Source organism: Saccopteryx leptura, chromosome 1, assembly GCF_036850995.1.
Source record: "Saccopteryx leptura isolate mSacLep1 chromosome 1, mSacLep1_pri_phased_curated, whole genome shotgun sequence".
NCBI classification, from domain to species: Eukaryota; Metazoa; Chordata; class Mammalia; order Chiroptera; family Emballonuridae; genus Saccopteryx; species Saccopteryx leptura.
The window spans coordinates 315,335,537-315,359,628 of NC_089503.1; the positions used below are offsets into that span (position 1 = coordinate 315,335,537).

Here is a 24,092-nt window from a genome sequence, read left to right on the forward strand (position 1 = left end):
AATCAAGGGACAAAACTGACCAGTGATCCAGATACTGGGATTAGCGGGGGGGGAAAATTTAAAGAAATATAAATATGTGTAAGAAAATATAAGAATATGTTAAGACAACAGAAGAAAAAACACAGATATGGAATATAGTAAAAATAATCAAATGGACATCCCAGAACTGAAAACAATACTAAAATTAAGAACAAAATTAACTACAGATTGGAAAAAGCAGAACACAGGATTAACAAACTGGAAGACAGGTCAATGGAACACACTGAGATGAAAAACCTGAGAGAGAAAGGATGGAAAGTACATCAAAGAGAGAAAGGGACACATGGGACATTATGAACAGGTTGCACACAGGGACAGGGAGAATAGTGCACAAGTAAAGGAAATGAGATAATGGCTGAGAATTTTTCATTACATACATCAACCTACAGGTTCAAGAGGGACTGCAAACCCCAGCACAGAACTGTGCAGAGGAGGCCACACCTGGATACAACGAGTAAAAGTGCTAAAAACTGCAATGACAAAGAGGGAATCCTAAAAACTGCCAGAGAAAACAAGACACATGACATTCAAACATGCAACAGTAAGACTGACAGTTTATCAACAGACAGAACTAACAGGAGCCAGGAGACAATGGAATGTCATCTTAAAATGCTAGAAACAAGTAATTTCCGACCTAAAATCCCATCTCCAGCTAACACTTCCAAAATTAATAGTGGACTTCTGCTTTCAGGTTCAACTGGAAATGGAAGTCATCACTTCCATTCTTTTTTTTTTAATTCATTTCAGAGAGGAGAGAGAGGGAAAGAGAGAGAGAAGGTAGGAGCAGGAAGCATCAACTCCCATATGTGCCTTGACCAGGCAGGCTAACCCAGGGTTTTGAACTGGCGACATCTGCCTTTCCAGGTCAACGCTTTATCCACTGTGCCACCACAGGTCAGGCATCACTTTCATTCTTATAAGAAAAAGCCAAACCTACTGACAATCAATTACTTTTCTTAGGTCCATCAGAGAAATCTGAGAGATGGGGGAATACAGAGAATACTAGCCTGGAGCGGAAACCTGGTGGGAAAACTGAAGTGGTGACTTTGACAGACTGCTGCAGACTGAGTGAGGATGACCTGGAGAATGAGACACTCTAGGGCCCAGTCCTTGGAGGGCTACCCTTGCATAGATTTTACCACCAGGAACTTCACCAGGTTCTCAAGATGAACATTCTGAGGAAAATCTCCTTGTGTGTCAGGTAAGTTAAACCCCCCAAAAGTAGAATAAGTAAGGTAGAAGAAAAGAAATAATAAAGATAAGGGCAGAAATCAATGAAATATAATGTGGAAAAACAATAAAGAAAATCGATAAAACCACAGATGCTTTTCTAAAAAGATCAATAAAAGTGATAAACCTCAAGCCAGACTAGTCAAGAAACAAAGAAAAAAGATAGAAATTACCAATATCAGGAGTGGAAAGAAAATATTATTAAGGAGCGTACAGACATTTAAAGAATAATGAGGCATAAATAATAAATAAATGACTATAAATAAATGATTAAATAAATGAATAAATGGAGAGAGAGACAAATTTCCCACACAGAAGAATTTCCAATGATTTATGTAAATAATTTGCCCTTAAAGAGGTGGAGCATAATTCCCCACTCCTTAAGTGTGAGCAGTGCTTAGTGACTTCTTACCAAAGAGCGCAGTACAGAAAGAGAGGAGAAGAGAAAGAGCAAGCTCACAGTGAAGAGAAGCCCCCAAAACACACCTCAGCCAGGTGGTCAAGGTCAGAGTCAACAGTGATCAGACGTATTGACAGCATGTGCTCTGATATGATGTGTTGAGGAGGGCACTCAATCTCCATGGTCTTCCTCCCAAAAACATTACCCGCAGTCTAATCATGAGAAAAATATCAGATAAATCCCACCTGAGGGACAGTCTACAAAATACCTGCCAGGCCTCCTCAACACTGCCTATGTCATCAACAACAGGGAAAGTCTGAGAAACTGTCACAGCCCTGAGGGGCCACAGGGGACATAACAACAAAATGTCATGTGGTATCCTGGATGGGGTTCGGGGCAGAAAAAGAAGGTGAGCTAAAACCCAAGAATGTCTGAGTAAACTATGAAAACGTAGAGTTCGTTGTCAGGACACTTGTATTAAAAGAAGGACACCAGGGAGATCTTTCGGCAGAAAGAGAAGGAGTTCAGGTGCAAGCACAAGTATGTGGGGGCAGGGAACAGCAGCAAGGCTAAACATGATTATAGGTGATGTCTTAAGTGCTGTAAAAATAGAGTGTCTTGTGGGAGTTAGTATACACGTAAAATTCAGAAGTGTGGCAGCAGTAACACAAAAGACAGGAAGAGGAAAATGAGAGTGTTTTCAAGTCCAGCACTGTTAACGAAGTGGTCAACATAATCATTCATATTTAACTTCACACAATATGACAAGGACGAGTGCTACAGTCACTAGTGTAGCCTCTATCATACTGATAGAATAAACTAACCAATAAACTAACAGAGTGGAAAAATGAAATAATAGAAATATCTTAATAGTCTTTAAAAAGCTAAGGAAGGACAGAAGAAGAAATATGAGACCGATGGCTCAAATAGGAAAAAAATATTAAGGTGATAGCTATAAAACCAAATATATCAGTGATTAAATAAATGTAAAATGGACAGAATACTCCAAGAGGAAGACTAAGACAGTCACACTGCATTTTTAAAAAATATCAGCTATGTGCATGAGAGATTCACCCAGAAAGTTTGAAGTAAAAGTATAGAAAGATTATTCTGTTACACAAATCAAAAGGAAGCTGAAGGAATTGTATTATTACCGAGCAAAAATAGTCTTGGAGGCCAGCAGCATTGTGTGTATCGAGAGTCATGTTACAGTGATAAAGGAAGTGTCAGCCATCTATGTGTACCCAATAATTTAGCTTCACTATGAATAAAGCAACAATCAACAGAACAAAAAGGGATTTCACTAGATAAATCCACAATACACTTCTCTCAATAGCTAATGGAACGAGCAGGCAAAAACTTGATAAGAATAGAGAAGTTCTGAAAAACACAATTAATAAAATCACCCTAATTGACATACTTATGGTGGAGTGAGTACTCCTTTTCAAGTGTTTATGGAACATTTGTCAAAACCGTCTACATGCTGGGTCATAATCCAAGCCTCCTTATTTCAAAGGATTGCTGAAGTTACTTAGACTTTAGAATCTATTCTCATAACAATGGAATCAACTTTTTAAATTGATAATAACAGGTAAACTAGAACATCTCAACTGTTTGAAAATTAAACAATACACCTTTAAAATAAACCATGAGAAAAAAGAATAAATCACAAGGGAAATTGTAAAATAGTTGAACTGAATGATAATGAGAATATGACATACCGAAATTTGCATGATGTGGCTAAGCCTATACCTAGAGGGCAATGTATAGCTTCAATTTATACATTAAAGAAATGAAGGCTGAACAGCAATGATCTAACATTTTTATCTCAAGAAATTAGAAAAAGAAAAGCAAATTAAATCCTAAACAAGTAGAGGAAAGAAAATAACCAAGGTAATGACAGAAATAAAGAAATATAAAACAGGCCCTGGCCGGTTGGCTCAGCGGTAGAGCGTCGGCCTAGCGTGCGGAGGACCTGGGTTCGATTCCCAGCCAGGGCACACAGGAGAAGCGCCCATTTGCTTCTCCACCCCTCCGCCGCGCTTTCCTCTCTGTCTCTCTCTTCCCCTCCCGCAGCCAAAGCTCCATTGGAGCAAAGATGGCCCGGGCGCTGGGGATGGCTCTGTGGCCTCTGCCTCAGGTGCTAGAGTGGCTCTGGTCGCAACATGGCGACGCCCAGGATGGGCAGAGCATCACCCCCTGGTGGGGAGAGCGTCACCCCATGGTGGGCGTGCCGGGTGGATCCCGGTCGGGCGCATGCGGGAGTCTGTCTGACTGTCTCTCCCTGTTTCCAGCTTCAGAAAAATGAAAAAAAAAGAAAAGAAAAAAAAAAAGAAATATAAAACAAATATACAATGGAAAAGTAAGAATACAAATAAACTTGTGATTAATAAAATTGACAGACTTCAACTTTTTCTGGATAGGACAGAGTAATTCATAGCAAGCAAACAATATCAATAAAAAAAAAACTGACAAAGCCCAATTGATTACAAATAATCAAAAGGCATCAGAGAGCCAAGGAAACTGTGCTATCTAAAAGAATTGACGTTCCAAGGTGAGAAGGGCCCTTCAGAGGTGAACTGGGGCTATCCAACTGCGTTTCCCCTGGAAATAGCTGAGGATTCTGGGAGTGAACTAGAGCTGAGAAATAGAGTTGGGCCAGGCAGAGGGCTACTCCAGCAGTGTTTGCTACGTATGTGGCACTAGGACCTCGTAACTGAAATGTGAGGGGGCAAGCTCAAACCAGGACTGGTTTCCCCTTCCAGACCCAGCTGATCTCTGGAACTTCTTGGAGCTGAAGTCTAAAACCAAAGTTGAAAATTTGAAAAGCAGAATGCAAGTCCCACACTGTGGTACTTAGGCTCACCAGAAAGAAAGGCCTGGATAATAGCAAGGCGAAAACAGAAGTCCTAGAGTCTGGTCAGTGGACACCAAGGGTCTGCAACTTCTGCCCTGCAGGATTTGGCCAATCTGGGCACAGCCGCTGTGAGAATCCAGCATTAGGCTCTGGCATCTCCAGAAGATGGAGAAATAAATATGTATATATATATATACTTTTGATGGTTGTGTGGGGCTTGAAACAACAAAACTGAAGATGTGAGGGACCTTGAACGCACAGTTGGTCACCCCTTTAAAACACCTGCAAGATTAGGAAGTCATTTGTAACAGGAAGCTAAAGAACTAAGTCTACTCATCTCCTCCCTCGCATCTGTCCTCAAGAAGAGGGTATTCCATCCGTCTTCCTACGTATTTTCCCACCTGAGTCATGAGCTCCTGAACAGGCTGGAGAACCCGGGCTCCATGCAGCCCGCGAAGCTGACTAGGCCTCAGATGGAGCCTCAAGGGCACCCTCTGCTGACAGTGGCCAAACACAACGCGGTGTGGAAAGCATTCAGCAGCAGGAACCCCCAAAGGGCAAATGTGGGGAAACAACCCTGTAAAGGTCCCCTGCTCACACTCTGGGTCTCTGACTTTGTGTGGACATGTGTCTCTTTACCGTGGAAGTTTCTGCTGGTCCCTCTTATTGTTCCCTAATTTTTATGTTTTTCCCTCCTCACAAAATTGACCATAATGCAACAATGAAGAGTTTTAAAAATACGTTTAACTGACCAGAGCTATATGCTTCCAAAGAAGATTTATAAAACCAAATGAATTAAAATATTTACTATTTGGCTTTAAAGAAAGTCATTTGCCCAGAGTCACCATGGCCACTTACTTTGCTTACCCACACCCAGGGGCGAGGAGATGCTTATCAGTGCTGGAGGGGCTGGTTCACATGGGGTCCCTCTCTCTGGGACAGGGTGCATGTGACTAGGAAGCGGTGGCAGTGGGGTGGTGAGGGTACAAGTTCTCACCCGCAGGGCACGAAGCACTCTGCTGGGAGGAAGGAAAGCTCGCCTCCTGCTAATAAGCAAGGCCGCTGCCCCTGTCTTGGAGCAGATGAGAAGCTGGGAGCCGAAAGTGCTAAGAATCTGGGACACTGGGTTGGGCCGTTACAGACTCGTGCCTCCCTACCACATGTCTCAGGGGCTCTGTGAGTTCGCTGGTGAGCTCTGCGGCCCTGGGTCTGTCTCCAGAGGCCTCGGCTGGGACACTGGAGATGGGACTAAGAAGAGCAGGGAGCCAAACAATGTTCAGTGTATTTACTGAGGGTGAAGAATAACAACTTCCCATCAGGAACAGCCAATTACAGGGAACTCGAATGGTAAAGCCACCCTCAAATTCCTGATGGATGGAATAGCTCAATTAGTCTAATTACTCAATTAGACTAATCTTGACTTACGTGTCCTTGGGTGTTCTGTCATTTTATGTTCCCCATGGGTCACTGTTACCAAGCAATGAAACTTCTTTTTTATCCATGTTCCCCGTGTGGCTCAGTCCTATGCCAAGTATGCAACAGGCACTCTCAAAATGTGTACTGAAAAAAGTTTGACAGAAACTGTTGTATTTGCCTGCCTGACATAGTTCTCTCCTTTTCCCATGGAACAGAACCTTGCTTTCTCTAGAGGTACTAATGTATGTACCCAGCCAAAACTCACTCTCTCTCTCTCTCACACACACACACACACACACACACAGTCCTGCTCCATAAAATATAACTCTTGGGAGAAGCTCCAAGAAGGCTGTTTTAAAAAAGAAAGACTTGGGCTGTTTTAAAAAAGAAAGACTTGTCTAGCTCAAGCCTTTTGCCCTTCACTTTTCCATTTCTTTATGCCTGAAACATGTTTGTGATGGCTGGTACTGCAGCAGCTATCTTGCATGCTAGAGGATGAGCCTGAAAGAAAAGAAAACCAGAAGCACTCTGGGTCTCTCAAGTCACTGTAGAACTGCTCCGCTGCATGGCCCTGCACACACAGCTTCCAGACTCCTCGTTACAGGAGAGAAAAAGAGTAACCTCTCTTAGTTAAGACACTGTTTCTTGGGTTCACTGCTAATTCAGCATGTGAAGGAGAGGAAGGAAAAGTCTATAGAGAAGAAATGTAAAGATTCTAGATTACCCTAAATTTCAAAAACAGTTCTCCTACAATACCACCAGTTCTTGACTAAGTATTTACATAAAATGACATTAAAATAGGAAAAAGTCACAGGCTACATGGTACAGTGGCCAGAGCGATGACCTGGGAGAGGGGGATTTTCTGGGAGAAAAAAATATGGTTTATACTACAGCATTGTTGTGAGACATGATGTAACGTATGAGGTAAAATACTCAGACCAGATCTAGACCAAGTACAGAAGGACTAGTTACCTCCCCCTCCCCCAGTGGAAAGCACATGTATCTATGAAAAGCACACCAGGGTCATTAAAACCCCAAACCCTGCCTCTCTAAGGACTGTCAACTTAGTGTGACGTCACTGGTTAGCTCACACTGATCAGAAACCGGTATCTCTTAACATTAAAGGAAAAAAAGGGAAGATCCTTGGTTTCCTGTGAACTTATGAATAGACTCTGTGGATCAAGGCCACTGAGCACTGTGATCCTTTGAGGCCATTACGCATGAGGGAAGCCGTGCCAGGTGACTTGAGGGTGACAGGCTCTAGGATCTAGAATCTAGGACAAGGTGCCCTGGGAGAGGTCGATGATTTGCACCCATTTCCCATCACCCACCCCACTGAAGCTGCTCTTTGCAGAATTACCAATGACTCATTATCAGCCACTGGCCCCCAAACTGGAAATCTTGGACCCATCCTGGCATCTTTGCTCTCCCTTATCTGTTGACTCTATTCTATCTCTTCACCATGTCCCACATGCTCAAAGAACATCAGGCCTCCACATCTGAGGGGGAGGCCTGGACTCTCAACAGCCAGCTAGCCCCATCCCTGTGCTTCCAGGCACTCTCTCCTCCATCCATCCTCCAGGGGGCTTTGGATTACCTCATCTGTTGTGGGGGTAGGCGCTAGAGAAATAGTAGCCACTAACATAATTATTCTCTTCTTGGAAATATATTTCATTGCCTTCTTCTAAATTTGTCCACAGGACATGACTACCTATTAGCTGAAATGCTTTCTTTAACTATAGCTGACAATGATTAGCTGGAAGGATCACAATAGGAATTTTAAGCAATCATTTAAATTAATTTCTGAAAGTCTATGCAGAACTCTTCAAGCTGAGTCCTTTCTGGCAGAACCTCGGCAGTTCCCATAAGCACATGCAAATGAGCATGCTTTGCTTCCCAGTGCCACTGCCAGACTGTGCTCACTTTCTGCAGGAACGAACCACAGCCTCGCAGGCATGCCTTGTGGCAGAGCACGAACGGGGGCTGCACAGCGCTGCTCCCCCCCCCTCCGCCCCATGAGGGCACGATGCACACAATGCATCGATGAACGCTTTGTTTTGAAAGTTTAGGCATCAAAAACCAGCCACATCCATGTCAGATGTATCCTCTGAAGAAAGTTGCCAAAGATATCTTTTGGCCAAAAGAATCCTTTTAAACTGTTAAAAGATGCCGAGAAATGGATCTGCCTTGTCCTGGAATAAAAACTGAAAACCCAATGCCTACCCTTAAAGCAACTGCATGTAACAAAACAACTGAACTCTTTCAGGAAAAAAAAGAAACAGAAACACAGAGAAACCCCTTCTCCTACCTTCCTGAAGTCATGTACAGTAATTCTGCCATCAAGTTCCTTGCTGAGGTCAAGAAATTGTTTTTTGAATGCTGGGTCCCGTTGCTGTATACGGTTTCTGAGTTTTTCAATAGCTTCGTCCTTGGTCACATTCTTGCTCAAGGTGCTTTTATCCTCAGTGGGCTTGGTTCTAAAATCACAAGCAGCCATTTAGGTCCAGCAGGGTGCTTCCTACAGACCCCACCCATTTTTTATTCAACCCAGGGCTACAAGGAGGCCCACCATCCTTCTTCCACAAACAAGGAAGCATGCTCAGACAGATGATGGCACTGGGGGACTTCGCACACCCCACGGCTTGTAGGAGCCTAGGACGGACTGGAGGTGAGCTGCACTGTCAAGTGAAGCTCCCCCTGTGGTGCCCGCGTGTGGTGACAGGTGGGGTGGGGAGCTCTTGGAGGAGAATAGTGTCATCTCTGTGCTAAGATCTCCTACTGTGCTCTGAGCTGGCTGAATGTGGGGTGTGACTAGGCGGACAAGGTTGAAAAAGAATATGTTTGTGAAATGGGAGAATTAAACGTCAAAGCCCATTGTAAAGCTTTAAACAAAACAGGCTGTTTTTTGGTAACCGGATCACAGAATCATCAAATATCCATGGGAAGCAAGGGAAGTCCACAGCTTTTCCAAGCTGATGTATGAAGTCAACTTGGTTAATAAAATACAGATTTGAGGAGATGTGCTGTGTGTGTGTGTGTGTGTGTGAGAGAGAGAGAGAGAGGGAGAGAGAGAGAGAGAGAGAATGTGCTTTTGGAGAATGACTGACTTCTTCAATGCTCCAGAAGTCTCCTGGGCCTCCCTGGGTGCGCAGAGGGGAAACGCTGTGAAACAGCTACAGAGAAGGAACTTCCGCCCCTTGCCCGTGGCTTCTGCCTCTCCCGATGTTGCAGAGCTCCCTGGGAGTGCCCACAATTTATGAAATGCTTAACTGCCATTACTTCTTCCACTGGTTTTAGGAGGCAGACATGGCTCATCACCGAATACTTAACCTTCTCTTAAAATATCATCTTTCTGCCCATTTATAATGCAGCTGCTACTGAAATGCCCAGATATTCACATTTCATGAGCAGGGCATTAAAACATTCCCATTGTTCTGTACTTAAGAGCTTTTAAGAGGATACGATGAAGTGAAGCCTGCTGAGTACCTGCACATTTTACCTTTCTTCGTGGATTTATTATAAGCTATGAATAAGCAAGTCAGAATAGTATCTTTTCATTAGACTAAACTGGGACTTTTCAAAATGAGGAAGGGTGAGAATATTCATTCGCCGTATATTTAATAATTTCTTAAGAATGTTTTATTGTTACAGTTCAATTTGGCAATCATTTAAATGATTCTACCATTCATGAAAGAAAATGTTAACTGGTTGAAAGGGTGTATTTTGCAATAAGTATTAAATAGCGGTAAGGAATCTGTGTTTCTGGAGAAAAATGGACATGGATGCAGGTGTTAAAGTGGGGTAGCAGACAGGTTCTCTGACAGTCAAGAGCCCTGGGTTCCTGACCCAGGATGGGCACTATGTTTGTGAAGCTTAAGGCAAGTCCCCAAACCTCTCAGTGCCTTCATTTCTAGAATTAATAGGTTGGGTCAATAATTCCTAAGATCTCTGTTTGGTCTAAAGCCTGCTGACTTTAATCACTGTGTTAATAGTTTGCTGTCTTTCTTACTTAATAAAACATTAATAACCTCATTCAGTTCACAAATATTTACTGGCGGCCTTTCCACAACAGGATCTGGGGTTAGCACATGCTTTTGCTTTATCTCATGTTACCTCTCAGAATGATCCAGCAGCTGCTGCTCCACTTTCCGAAAACATTCCCTTCGCAGCCGAGCCTTTGGAGTAAGAACTGGAGAGGTGGTGGGCGGGCCATTAACTCCCATTCCTGCCAAGAGGTCCTTGTAAAGGATTTTTCCTGAAGCAACATCCTGAAACTTACTGTAGAGTCTGAATATTAAAGATAATTAGAATACACCCATTAAACGGCTAAAACTAAAAAAGACAGATCCTACTGAGCATCGCCGAGGATGTGGGTAACTACAGCCCTCACCCACCGCTGGTGGGGTATAGAATGATGCAGCCGCTTTGGAAGGTGGTTTGGCAGTTGAAGATACACTTGCCAGAGGAGCTAGCTGTTCCACCCCAGACAAATAAAAATATGTCTCCACAAAAACTTGTATAATATGTACAGCTTTATTGGTAATGGCCCCAAACTGGACACAAAGCAAATGTCCACCACCAACGGATGCACAAAGTGTGTATTTCATGCAATACATCACTACTCAGCAATGAAAAGGGACCCACTGGGAATACATGTAACAACATAAATGAATCTCAGAATCATGACGCTGGTGAATAAAGCCTGACAAAGGGTGAATATCATGTATGTTTCCATGTATGCAGAATCCTAGAAGAGGCCAAGTAATCCTCAGTGATCGGTGGTTGCTCGGGGCAGGCGGACGGGGTGACCTGCAAAGGGCACAGGGAGCTACTGAGGAGGATGAAATGTTTGTTCTCTGACTGACAGCTTGTGATGGTTTCACAGATGTATCCACACAATGGATTCTTCAAATTGCATCATGTAAATATGATATGTGCAGCATAGTGTTTGTAAAGAGCATTGCAATAAAGATATAACAAATGTAAAAAAAGAAAAAAATATCTCATGTAGAAATTTGGTGTGGAATTATGAAAGGATTCTCACTGGAATTGTGGCACACACAAACATTTTAGGAAAAATGTAACGAACCACTGATATGACAGGATCTATTTCTTTTTTGAGATTTTGTTTGCTAATATTTTGTAATCATAAAAATTCTGCATGCTCATTGTGTCAAACGTACTAATGCCAGAGTCCCCAAGCAGAACCTAGATATTCATTAAAATGCCCACGGCCCTAGAGCACAGTAGTTAAGGGTATGACCCTGGACTTGGCCGCCCCGTGTCCGAATGTCAGCCCCGTGACCAGACAGATCGGTAAGGGATGACAGGCATTCTTGAGGCCTGGTCTCTGGAGGCTTCCGGGGCACTGGTGAGGCCAAAACTATTTTCACATGAATACTAAGAAGCCGTTTGTCCTTTCCACCCAGGTCTCTCATGGGTGCACAGTGGACTTTTCAGAGGCTACGTGTCTGTTGGTCACCCTCCCTCTGACCTCTGACAGAATGTGTACTTGTGTTCTCTTATGTCCTCTCAGGCCATAGAAATGTGATAAATGAGGAGCCAGACTGAATTTTCACAGATGAACTCAGCTTCCTAACAACGCTCTCCTAGTGCGTTACTAGTGACCTTTGGTCCGAAACCTCAATATCATCCAATAAATCTTTATTTTGAAATCCCACCGTTTTTCCTGAGCCTGCAGGGAAACACAGTGATTCCTGGGAGAGTAAATAATTTCAGATCTGCTCCACAGAGTAAATGCTCCGGAGGTCCTCAGTGATTTTTACGAGCATAGAAGGACTGAGCACCACTGACCTGGGCAGGTACCGACCTTTCTGCCTCCAGTTTCTGGGGGCACCTACAGGGCCTACAGAGTGCACGTCACACGGGGGCACCTACAGGGCCTACAGAGTGCACGTCACACGGGGGCACCTACAGGGCCTACAGAGTGCACGTCACACGGGGGCACCTACAGGGCCTACAGAGTGCACGTCACACGGGGGCACCTACAGGGCCTACAGAGTGCACGTCACACGGGGGCACCTACAGGGCCTACAGAGTGCACGTCACACAAGCTCCTACCTCGGGGGTTACTGTGAACGTGAAGTCAGAGGACCTGCGTGAAGTCTTAGCACAGGCCACTCGGTAAACCAGCTGTGGTGACAGCATCACGAGACCATGTCTTCCTGGAGTCTCCTTCCAATCTTCTTACTCCTTCTGTTTCCTTGCTGGCTCCCACCTACCTGTTCCAGCAGCCACAGCCGCCACCTGAGCCTCCTTCCCTCCTCTGCCACCACCCTCCTCACCCAAAGCCACCAAGCGCCTCGGCCATGACCTGGCTTCTTGCACTTGTATGCTGCCTCTCTCCCTATCACAGTCCACTCTCCTCACGGAGAGATCTTCATCAAGTGAAAATCTGAAAGTGTCATCTACTCCCATCTGAAGCCACCTCACAGGCCACAGTTCCCCCTCAGCTGTGCCTCTCAATGACAACTGCACATCGGAACAATTGCGGACTTTAATGTAAGGGTGCCTGATTCAACCTGGGGACAGGGCACGAACACTGGTATCTTCAGAGCCGTCCTGGGGATTCTCAGACCATGTCCGTCCAGTGGTTCCAGATCCCTATTGCAGGACATACTGTCATCCTTGCCTGACCCACCCCATCCCTCAGCCCCTTCCCCCCTTCTGTTCCTCCCCTAGACAACTCCCTGCCCCAGTCCCCCGCTGTGCCGTGTGCCCCTAGCCCTCTGGCTTTCCCCCGCTGTGCCATGTGCCCCTAGCCCTCTGGCTTTCCCCCGCTGTGCCGTGTGCCCCTAGCCCCCTGGCTTTCCCCCGCTGTGCCGTGTGCCCCTAGCCCTCTGGCTTTCCCCCGCTGTGCCGTGTGCCCCTAGCCCCCTGGCTTTCCCCCGCTGTGCCGTGTGCCCCTAGCCCCCTGGCTTTCCCCCGCTGTGCCGTGTGCCCCTAGCCCTCTGGCTTTCCCCCGCTGTGCCGTGTGCCCCTAGCCCTCTGGCTTTCCCCCGCTGTGCCGTGTGCCCCTAGCCCCCTGGCTTTCCCCCGCTGTGCCGTGTGCCCCTAGCCCCCTGGCTTTCCCCCGCTGTGCCGTGTGCCCCTAGCCCCCTGGCTTTCCCCCGCTGTGCCGTGTGCCCCTAGCCCCCTGGCTTTTCCCCGCTGTGCCGTGTGCCCCTAGCCCCCTGGCTTTCCCCCGCTGTGCCGTGTGCCCCTAGCCCTCTGGCTTTCCCCCGCTGTGCCACGCCCAGAGTGCCCTCTGGCTTTCCCCCGCTGTGCCCTGCCCAGAGTGCCCGCCCCGTACTCCCCGGACTCCAGCTTCACATCCAGGGAAGCTCTGGAGTTCAGTGTCCCCCATCACCAGCTCAGTGAGCACTCCTGCCCCGTGTGTGTCTTCAAGCATTGTGAGCTTGGTCCCATGGCACATAAACCTTCTGGGTGTGCCAACATCTCCTTCCCCCCATTAGACCATCCTGGAGATAAAGGGCTTTGTGCACCGCTAACACAAGACTCCAGTGTGCAGCAGGCATCCCCTAACACTGCCTGAGTGAGCGGCTACATGATGGAGTAAGCGAACTGCCCAGTCCATCCTGGGCCCGGCCCTGACTGCACACAGTGAAGGCCACGGTCAGCTTGAGCCCTGGAAGACACTGACATCACCGTGGCTCACTCTTCTTCCTCGTCCCCGCCAAGCTCCCCAGAGCTGTCTCCAGAACCTTCTATTAACCTGCTGTCCCCTGTTTCTCCCCTTCCCTGCATTTCTTCCACACACTGGCAAACTCATCTCTCTGTAAACGTTGGATAAATTTGGGTGAAAGCAGATGCCCAGCCCAGCCTCTCCTGCTTCAGAAAGCCTCTGCCTCTCACCTCCTTTTATTATAAACCACTTCTCTCCTACAAAAACCAAACACGGGAAAAATAGGGTATGAAATATGAATGTTGACAAAAAGGAGACTCAAGTGGCCAACTACCAGTAATCAATTGTGTTTCGGGGCACCTCAGATCAGTCTAATATAAACAAAAGCAACAAATGAGACGTTTACCATTCCAATCGGGAGTGAGAGAACTGGAGAAACTTTCTTCTCTGGGATCCAACCGGACTTGAACCTAAAGTAACCTTGCAGCTCTCTGCCCGGTGCTGGGAAACACTGGGCCAGAAACCTCTAAGGGTGTGCAGCCTCGGGGGACAGCAGGGAGCAGGGTGGCGTGGGAGCATCGGCCCCTGCAGGCCGAGGGCTCTCGAGCTGTAGGTTGTCAGGGTCACCTGCAGAGAGGGAAGGGGCTGGGCTCTGTGCCCCACGGGACAAGGCCCCCACGTGGAGGGGAAAGGACACACGGGGAGGGATAGCACGGGGCCTGCAGGACGCTGTCCCCTTCCAGCTTTGGTTCACCCACCACAGATTAAGTTTTAAACTAAGGTGAAATAAAATATACTTCAAGCTATTTGTTTATGGGGCGGCTGATCATAGCCAGCTGCCCTGGGAGGTGAAAGAGTATAATGACGAAGAGCACAGGGGTCCTGGGGACCCAGAACGAGTCCCAGACTCTACTACTTGCTAGCTGTGTGACTGTGAGCGGGAACCAGCATCTCCAGCCTCAGTGTCTTTACCCGTGAGAAGGAATAACAGCCACCTTATGTGGCTGTGGTAAGGTAGCCTAGGCCAAACCCTGAACCAATGTCTGATGTCAGTATGGACTCAATAAATAATTATTATCAATATTCCCAATTAATATTGCAAATATTCATAGAAAAAGGTTTAGAATTATAAAAACAGACTTGATAAAAAACATAACAGGAATTAATTTCATTACCAAAACACTTACTTTGTTAAATGTTCTGTCGTAAAACATGGGCAGAATATGTGCATGACTTTCCTGAAGCTATTTGGCCCCATGAGCCCGGTGTCTCCGAGGTCGTAGGCCCGTAGCATGTTATAGAAAGCCACCATATTCCTACTGATGGCATCACGGGCCATTGCTTCCAACTGCAAGAAAACAAACGTGCTTACAAGCGGCATGTGTGTGACCTGGGGTGGCAGCACTCGGGACCACGGGAGAAAGTGTTACCTACCGAGTCCCCAGCCAGGAGGAGAGGTGTCTTGACGTCTGCACAGGAGCATGGCTTTCCTACCTAAATTGGGAAAGAGAAGGTACGTGAATACAAGTGACTCTTAAAGGCAGGAGGAGCTGTGCAGTCATTGACCTTGGCCCCAATCAGCTAATGACTTTGAGATCTGAGCACGTCAGTTTGCCTCTGGACCCCATCTGGAAATGGAAATAAGAACATTGAACTTTCATTTACTTTAAAAAAAAAAAAAAAAAAGGCCTGGCCGGTTGGCTCAGTGGTAGAGCGTCGGCCTGGCGTGCAGAAGTCCCGGGTTCGATTCCCGGCCAGGGCACACAGGAGAAGCGCCCATCTGCTTCTCCACCCCTCCCCCTCTCCTTCCTCTCTGTCTCTCTCTTCCCCTCCCGCAGTGAGGCACCATTGGAGCAAAGATGGCCCAGGCACTGGGGATGGCTCCTTGGCCTCTGCCCCAGGCGCTAGAGTGGCTCTGGTCACAGCAGAGCTACGAATACAAAAAAAAAAAAAAAAGCACAATACACATGAAAAAATCCACCACCTGGAAATGAAATAAATACGAAGTGAAAAGAATGATGAGATGGTACTTCTGCCTAGCAACACGGTAAAACAAAAAGGAAGCAAAGTGCCAGTGCGGACAGAAATGATATTAAGACAGTTTGCTAACCTGCGGATCAGGGGTAGCAGTGTCAGCTTCCCGAGCAGGCGGAGGAGCAGGGACGCAGGGGACAATCGCTCTTCACATGTTCCCTTTGCATCCTCTGCAGTTTGTACTTTACATAGATATTCCTCTTTAAAACCATTAAATTTTAAAATAAAATATCTACTCTTTAACCCAATAATTCCATTTCTAGAAGTTTATACTAAAGAAATAATCATTGAGTGATGCAAACAAGCAGGAACTATGATATTCATTGTATCAAAATAATTTTTTAAAAAATCAAACACCGGCACATATACACCATGCTATACTATTCAGCCATAAGAAATGATGACATCAGATCATTTACAACAAAATGGTGGGATCTTGATAACATTATACGGAATGAAATAAGTAAATCAGAAAAAAACAAGAACTGCAGGATTCTATACATTGCTGGGACATAAAAACGAGACTAAGAGACATGGACAAGAGTGTGGTGGTTATGGGGTGCGGGGGGAGGAAAGGAGGGGGAGGGGCACAAAGAAAACTAGATAGAAGGTGATGGAGGACAATCTGACTTTGGGTGATGGGTATGCAACATAATTGAATGACAAGATAACCTGGACATGTTTTCTTTGAATATATGTACCCTGATTTATTGATGTTACCCCATTAAAATTAATAAAAATTTATTTATAAAAAAAATAAATAAAAATAAATCTAAATCACACTAACATCAATAAACTTCAAAAAAAAATCAAACACCTAGATTATAATATCAGGGAATATTTACTGTATCTTTCAAGTTACATATAGCAGAATTTTTATTGACATTGCAATCAATATGTCCATAAATGACAATATAGGTTAAAAAGGCTATAATTACATGATCTCATTTTAAAATAAAATAGATACTTCATGTGAAAATATGTATCCAACTTATCAAGTTGTACACAGTAAATACGTGCAGGTTTTTGTATAATAAATATGCCTCAACAAAGCTGCAAAGAAAAGCATGCATGTATAGGTACACAGGTTTGGGAGGATATACAGAAAAGTATAAAAATGGGTAACAATTACTCGATGTTAGAATCAGTGGTGATTTTTATTCTCTTCTATCTCCACTTCCGTGTTCTCTAGTTTTTCTAATTCATTTGTTTTTGTTGACTCATTCTCTCCCCCAATTGTTTGTGAGTGTGCCGGGCTGGGCTCTCCCCCGCAGTACAAGGGGCAGGCCTGTCTTCATGGAGGTATAAATGAAGGAAACCACATAAATGAGGAAAATGTGACACTGTAACTGCAACAGGAGTATAAAGTTGATGACTGCAAGACAGGCTCCTTCAGAGGTGTCAGAGAGGGCCCCTGGGGAGGTGCTGCGCCTTGGGGCTTGGAGAACGGCCCCCCCCAGGCAGGAGGAGCGGGAAGGAGTGCTGACAGGGGCCAGAGCAGGTGGGAGGCTTGAGGGGGGCAGCCTGGGGCAGTGACAGGACCTGGTTGTGTCTGCAGCCAAGACCACTCCACTTGCCATGTGTGGACTGCTGACATGTCTACATTTTTGGTTTAGAAAAAATAAAAAAAAGATGGCTAGGGGCAGGGTTCCTCTGATGGTCAGAGGCAATGATTCTTCAGAGCTATACAGGGTCTGTCCCATAGCAGAATTCAAGAGAAGTTGTAATTATTAATATCTCTGGGTGAAAGGGCTCTGGGACTTTTGAATTCGAGTTCAAGGTGGACCAAATGACATGGATTTCAGATGTGGTTATCACCTTGCTCAGGCGGGCACTCAGGAAATCATATTAAAATAATTTTTAGCTGTAAAAGAAATCTTAAACATTTCAACAAGAATCTGTTGATGCCCATTGCGTGCATTATCTGAAACGAATCTGACTTCTTAAAACCTGTTAAAATATTAAAATGCTAATAGCTATTACAGTTATGGAAACGTTTCTAGTAACAAAACTGTCTATTTTTTTTCAGTCAAAAGAAGCAAACACTAAAAGCAAGTCTTAGTCACCAGAAGCAGAAGCAGTTATTACATTAAAAGTGAACTAACATAAAAAACTAAAAATATTGACGGAACCGGAGGAGCAATTCACATGCAGGCCTCACGAGACGTGGCTGTAAGAGGGCCACCGTGGACACGCTCTGAAAACAAGTTCCGGCCTGCAGGTGATGGGGTGTCACCCAGGGAGGGTCCTCAGAAATGTCAAATGTCCTTCAAGGTGATTTAGAAACTAAAAGTCAAAACCAAACAATTCTTAAACACTCAACTCTTACTTAACATGAAAGTTAACTCGGCTGAAAAATTAACTCAGCGAAGTCGTGCATTTCTTTAAACCATATTTCAACAGCATCTCTTATGTTACTAAGAATACTTAAGTTTCTTGCCATAACTAGAAAATATCAAACATGAAGTTGTTGTAAAACTTACTTTAGGGTTCTCTGAGAGCAGTTCCATAAACATGTTGACATTGACCAGTCCAGTGCCCCTAGGGTCAAGTGCCTCCATTAGTTCTTTGAATTCTGAATCATTCATTTTTAAAACCATGCAATTTATGATATGTCGCAATTCTTCCCCTTTTATCTGTCCACCCAGTTCCTGAGCATGAGAGTGTATAGAGGGTATTTTAAAAAAAAAAGGAGAGACGTTATATATATTTAGTATCATTTAATAAACCGTGAGCTTTTGCTAAATATGCTATAAAAAAGAATACCTCAAACGATAACCATTATATAACATAGGAGCCAAGAGAAGTGGGGTGGGGGGTGCCAGGCTCTGCAAGCGCAGTTCCTACAATGCTGCCTCTCAGGACATGGGCAGGAAATGGCCCCGACAGGGGAAAGAGGCCGAACTTGTTGGATAGGCAGATCCCCTTCTCGGTGTAGGCTAAGTGCTGGCTGTCACAGATGGCTTGACTAGTTCCTCCCGCCACATCCCCAACGGAGGGCTGCCTCACCGGACATAGAACTTCCTGGCAATTCAATTACAACTTTCCAATTTACTAAGAATATTAATTATGCTTGTTTTCACTGGCACCAACCTCATCTGTTATATAAATGGACAATTACTTAGTGAGAAAAATTTCAGCCCTGCTGCATAAAGAAAACAGATTATGCGCAAAATACTGAGAAGTATTCTTCCCCAGAATAAAAAATTACCAGTAAGTAAATTAAGTATCAAAATTGAGAGATACTGTTTTACTAGAAAAACAGGGGAAATTAAGAACCCCTGCCTCATAGAGAGATATTGTGAATATTAATGTGACAAGAGGGCTTATCTAGTGAAAGGGCGGTGTATAAATGTCAGTTCTTACTTTGGGGTCCAAAATCTGAAAAGGACAGAAGGTTCTGTAATTTTGAGGATATGGCCAAGCCTATTTTTGGGTTTGGGGTTGATCATTTTTTAGTGTCTAAACAGGTATCATTGACAATTAATTATCTATGATTTTTTTTTTCAGTAAACTTATAGCATCGTGCAACCATCATCACCTTCTGTGTAATCTCAGAACATTTTCACCCCAAAGGAAACGGCTGATTCGCAGTCACTCCCCATTTCCATCCCCAGCCTAAGGCAACTAGTAATCTAATTTCTGTTTCTCTCTGCTTGCTATGTTCTGAGTATTGCACATAAATAGAATCCTGCAATATATGCATCTGTATGTAACCTGCATCTGGCTTCTATCACTTTGCAGAATGTTTTTGAGGTTCCTCCATGATGTAGCACAGATCAGTATTTTGTTCCCTTTCATTTCTGTTACTATTCCATGGTGTAGTTGTACCACACGTTGTTTATCTTGTCATAAGCTGATGGGCATTTGGATTGTTCCCGGTTTGGGAATTATGAATAATGTTGCTATGAACACTTGCACATAAGTCTTTGTGTGAGCATGTGTTTTTATTTCTCTTGGGAAGATACCTAAGAGTGGTATTGCTGGGTTATATGGAAAAATTGCTGTTTAAATTTTAAAGAAACTATCGTGTTGTTTTCCGCAGTGGCTGCACCATTTTACACCCCCACCAACAGTATATGCGAGTTTCATTGCTGCATTCTTGTCGACACTTATTGTTGTCTAAGTGGGCTGATTGTAGCTGTATATAACCAAATGTGAAGTGGTACTTAATTATAGTTTTGATTTGCATTTCCTTAAGGCCTAATGATGTTGAGCACCTTTTCATGTGCTCATTGGCCATTCATATATCTTTGGTGAATTGTCCATTAAAATCTTCTGCTCATATTTTAAATCGAGGTGTCTTCTTATTAAGTTCTAAGAGTTCATATATATTCTACATACAGGTCCTTGACCAGACATATCATTTACATACACTGTCTCCTAGTCTGTGGTCTATCTTTTCACTTTCTTAATGGTATCTTTTGAAACACAAAAGTTTTTAATTTCAATAAATTCAAATTTATTGATCTTTTTCTTTAATGGGTCATGCTTTTAATGTCACATCTAAGAAATTTTTGCCTAGCACAAGATCACGAAGGTTTATGCATATGTCTTCTAAGAGTTTTATCATCTTAGCTCTTATATGTAGGCCTAGGGTCCATTTTAAGTTAATTTTTGTGTATGAAGTTAGGCAATGTGTCTTTTTTTGCATATGGACATCCAATTGTCTAAACATCAATTGTTGAAAAGGTTATTCTTTCCTCCAATTATTTTTTCAAAACTGAGTAAGGGTTAATTTCTCCAGTCTCGGTTCTGTTCCACTGACCACTGTCCATTCTCACGCTAGTGAGACACTGTCCTTCCTCCTGTAGCGTTACACTGAGCTCCCAAATCTGAAAGCTAAGTTCTCTAACTTCATTCATCCCTTCCAAGATCATTTTGGCCACTCTGCAATTCCATATAAATTTTAGGATTAGTTTTTCAATTTCTGGAAGAAAAAAAAAAGCCAGCTTGGATTTTGATGTGGTTTCCATTGAATTTATGGATCAATTTGGAGAGACTTGACATCTTAACATTAGCAATGAATTTTCCAATCCATGTATAATATATATGGATTGTCTCTTCATTTATTTATGTCTTTTTTTCTTTTTAATAATGTTTTGTCATTTTCAGTGTATAAGCCTGGCACTTCCTTTGTTGAATGCACCCCCAAGTATGCTATACTTTTTGATGCTATTATGAATGGACTTGCTTTCTGGTGTTCATTTTCTAGACTGTATATTGCTAATTTATACAAATATAACTGATTTTTGTATATTGATCTTATCTCCTGCAACCTGGAACTCATTCATAAGTTCTAGCAGTTTGTGTGTGTGTGTGCATTCCTTAGAATGTTCTATTACAAGACCATATGGTATGTGAATAAAGACAGTTTTACTTCTTCCCCTTTAATCTGAATGTCTTCTTTCTTTCTTCTCCTTTCTGATTGTGTGTCTAAAACTTCAGTACAATGTTGAATAGAAGTAGAAGAGTTGACATTCTTGTGCTTTTCCTGATCTTTAGGGAAAAGCATTCAGTCTTTTACCATTAACTGGCTGGGTAGCTCAGTTGGTTAGCATGTCATCCTGCTATGCCAAGGTTTTGGGTCTGGGCACATACAAGAATCAGCCAATGAATGTACAAGTAAATGGAGCAACAAATGGATGTTTCTCTCTCTCTCTCACTCTCTCCCTTCCTCTCTCTTTCTCTAAAATCAATTTTAAAAAACTATAAGTTTCTCACAAATGCCCTTGAGTACGTTTGGGAATTTCCCTATCATTCTTAGTTTTTTGAAAGTTGTTATCATGAATGAAAGTTGGATTTTTTTTTCTTTCTTTTTTTTTTTTCTGAAGCTGGAAACAGGGAGAGACAGTCAGACAGACTCCCGCATGCGCCCGACCAGGATCCACCCGGCACGCCCACCAGGGGCAACGCTCTGCCCACCAGGGGGCGATGCTCTGCCCCTCCGGGGCGTCGCTCTGCCGCGACCAGAGCCATTCTAGCGCCTGGGGCAGAGGCCGAGGAGCCATCCCCAGCGCCCGGGCCATCTTTGCTCCAATGGAGCCTTGGCTGCGGGAGGGGAAGAGAGAGACAGAGAGGAAGGAGGGGGTGGGGGTGGAGAAGCAAATGGGCGCTTCTCCTCTGTGCCCTGGCCGGGAATCAAACCCGGGTCCCCCGCACGCCAGGCTGACGCTCTACCGCTGAGCCAACCGGCCAGGGCCGAAAGTTGGATTTTTAAAATACTTTTTTCCATCTATTGAGATGACCATGCAGCTCTGTCCTTAATTCTATTAGTGTTGTGTATTACATTAATTGATCTTATTGGAGGTTAAACCAACCTTGCAATCCTAGTATAAATCCCACATGGTCATGGCATTTATTTCGTTTTATATGTTTTTGAATTTGGTTTGCTAATTCATGAAGGATATTGGTTTACAATTTTCCTTTCCTGTCATGTCTTTATCTGGCTTTGGCATCAGGGTAATACTGGCCTCGGAAAATGACTGGAAAGTGTTCCTTCCTCCTATATGTTCTGAAAGTTTGTGAAGAGTTGGTATTATTTCTATAGCCAATCTTTGTAGTCTTTAGCATAGAGAATTTGCACACTTTTTGGTTAGATATACTTCTAGTATTTGAATTTGAAAATATTATTAGAAATCATATTAAAAATTCTTTTTCTAATTGTTTAATGCAGTATATAAAAATTTAATTGATCTTTGCATATTGACCTCATATCCAATGACCTTTCAAATTCTATTACTAACTGTAATATAGTTTGAAGAGTCTTTTAGACTTTCTATTTATAAAATCATGTGAACTTGCCTGACCTGTGGTGGTACAGTGGATAGAGCGTTGCCCTGGAATGCTGAAGTCACTGGTTCAAAACCCTAGGCTTGCCTGGTCAAGGCACATACTAGAAGCAGCTACTATGAGTTGATGCTTCCTGTTCCCCCTCCCCCTCCACTTTCTTTCTCTCTTCTCTCTCTAAAAAAATAAAAATGAAATAAAATCATGTAAATTGTAACTAATAACCCTAAAAATAAGAGCATGTAAATAGGCAAGGTACAAATTGTATCTGGGTGCCAGGAAGTAAGTCACACCTGATTTAAACGTGATTGGTGACTGGGTCCATTCGGAGAGATGGTGGCAGCGTGTGGAGGCAGCACACACAGCTCCTTGGAATGTGGGACTTAAAGTAGATGTGAGCAGCCTTCTAATAATTCTGTGCCTAGCTATCTGAGGAGAGGGACCTGTTTCCCATGGCTGTCCTCTGCAGCCAGGAAAGATGGCCACCCCTGCCCTGTCTCTCCTTCTGCTCCCCTTTCCTTCTAGGTCCTGATATGTGGCCAAGACCAAGGCAAATGGGAAATGGGGGGTGAGGGGAGTCCCACTGGGAAACCATGCACTCTGTACCTCTAAGGCATTTGATTGTCATTGCTACTCTGACACTCCAGAGTGTGAGCTCTTCATCAGCAAGAACCCTGCATTATCCACCCATGTGCTCAGCCTGAGTGCCCATGAAGGCCTGGCATAGTGAGGGCCCGTGTGGGGCAGGCCCGCCGTCCTCCCTCCATTGGGTCTTTGCTACTCTCTAGCTGATCAAGTACATCAGTGACTGTTCATATTTGCAGAGGTTAGCATGATTACAGTCTTCCATTAACATAGGTAGATTTCACTATTTTTAATTAAATAACATATCCAATATACTAATAGAAGCTGAGGTGGGTAAGGACACAAAGCCTTCCTTCATTTATCTTTAAGAGGTGGCCCAGCTAGCATATTCTTTTTTTTTTTTTTTTTTTTTAGTGAGAGACAAACAGACAGATATACAGGAAGGGAAGGGAGAGAGGTGAGAAGCATCAACTTGTTGTTGCAGCACTTTAGTTGTTCATTGATTGCCTCTCATACATGCCTTGATCTGGGGGCTCCAGCCAAGCCAGTGACCCCGTGCTCAAACCAGTGATCTTGGGCTTCAAGTCAGCAACTTTGTGCTCAAGCTGGTTAGTCTGAAGAGCCCGTGCTCAAGCTGGTGACCTCAGGGTTCAAACTTGAAATCTCATTGTCCCAGGTAGATGCTCTAGCCACTGTACCATCACTGGTCAGTCCTTGGGGCAGGGCCAACAGAGCCTGCTCTGGGGCAGCTGGTCTGAATTCCAGCTCTGCCACTTACTAGCTGGGAGCCTCAGACTGCCCCCTACCTCTGCCTTTCCTCTGCAAATGAGAATAGAACAAAATGATCACATGAAGGTAATAATTGCATCCACCTCACAGAGGTGCCGAGATGCTGGAGTGAAAACAAGTCCATCACTTAAGACAGGGCCTGGCACGTGGTGAGCACTCATGTTATCATTCATTCAGAGAGGCCAAGTCGCATTGGGCCCGAAGATGAATTACATCAGGTATGTTAGCTACAATGTCTTCTGCAGAAAACAGAACCCCAAATCTCTTATTCCACAGTCTGCTCTTAAACTCCAAGCAATGGCATGATA

The 24,092-nt window shown here is 44.1% G+C and overlaps 1 protein-coding gene across 1 annotated transcript in view; it reads right to left on the reverse strand.

Annotated features, from left to right (window-relative positions):
- Positions 1-24,092, reverse strand: part of EFCAB6 (EF-hand calcium binding domain 6) — a 196,386-nt gene that overhangs the window by 81,199 nt on the left and 91,095 nt on the right. Inside the window, exons 12-16 of the mRNA XM_066358621.1 lie at positions 18,105-18,272; positions 15,022-15,081; positions 14,775-14,935; positions 10,056-10,229; positions 8,251-8,419 (exon numbers count right to left, since the gene is read on the reverse strand). Coding sequence (XP_066214718.1) covers positions 8,251-8,419; positions 10,056-10,229; positions 14,775-14,935; positions 15,022-15,081; positions 18,105-18,272 — 732 coding nt within the window. The remainder of the gene's footprint in view (positions 1-8,250; positions 8,420-10,055; positions 10,230-14,774; positions 14,936-15,021; positions 15,082-18,104; positions 18,273-24,092) is intronic.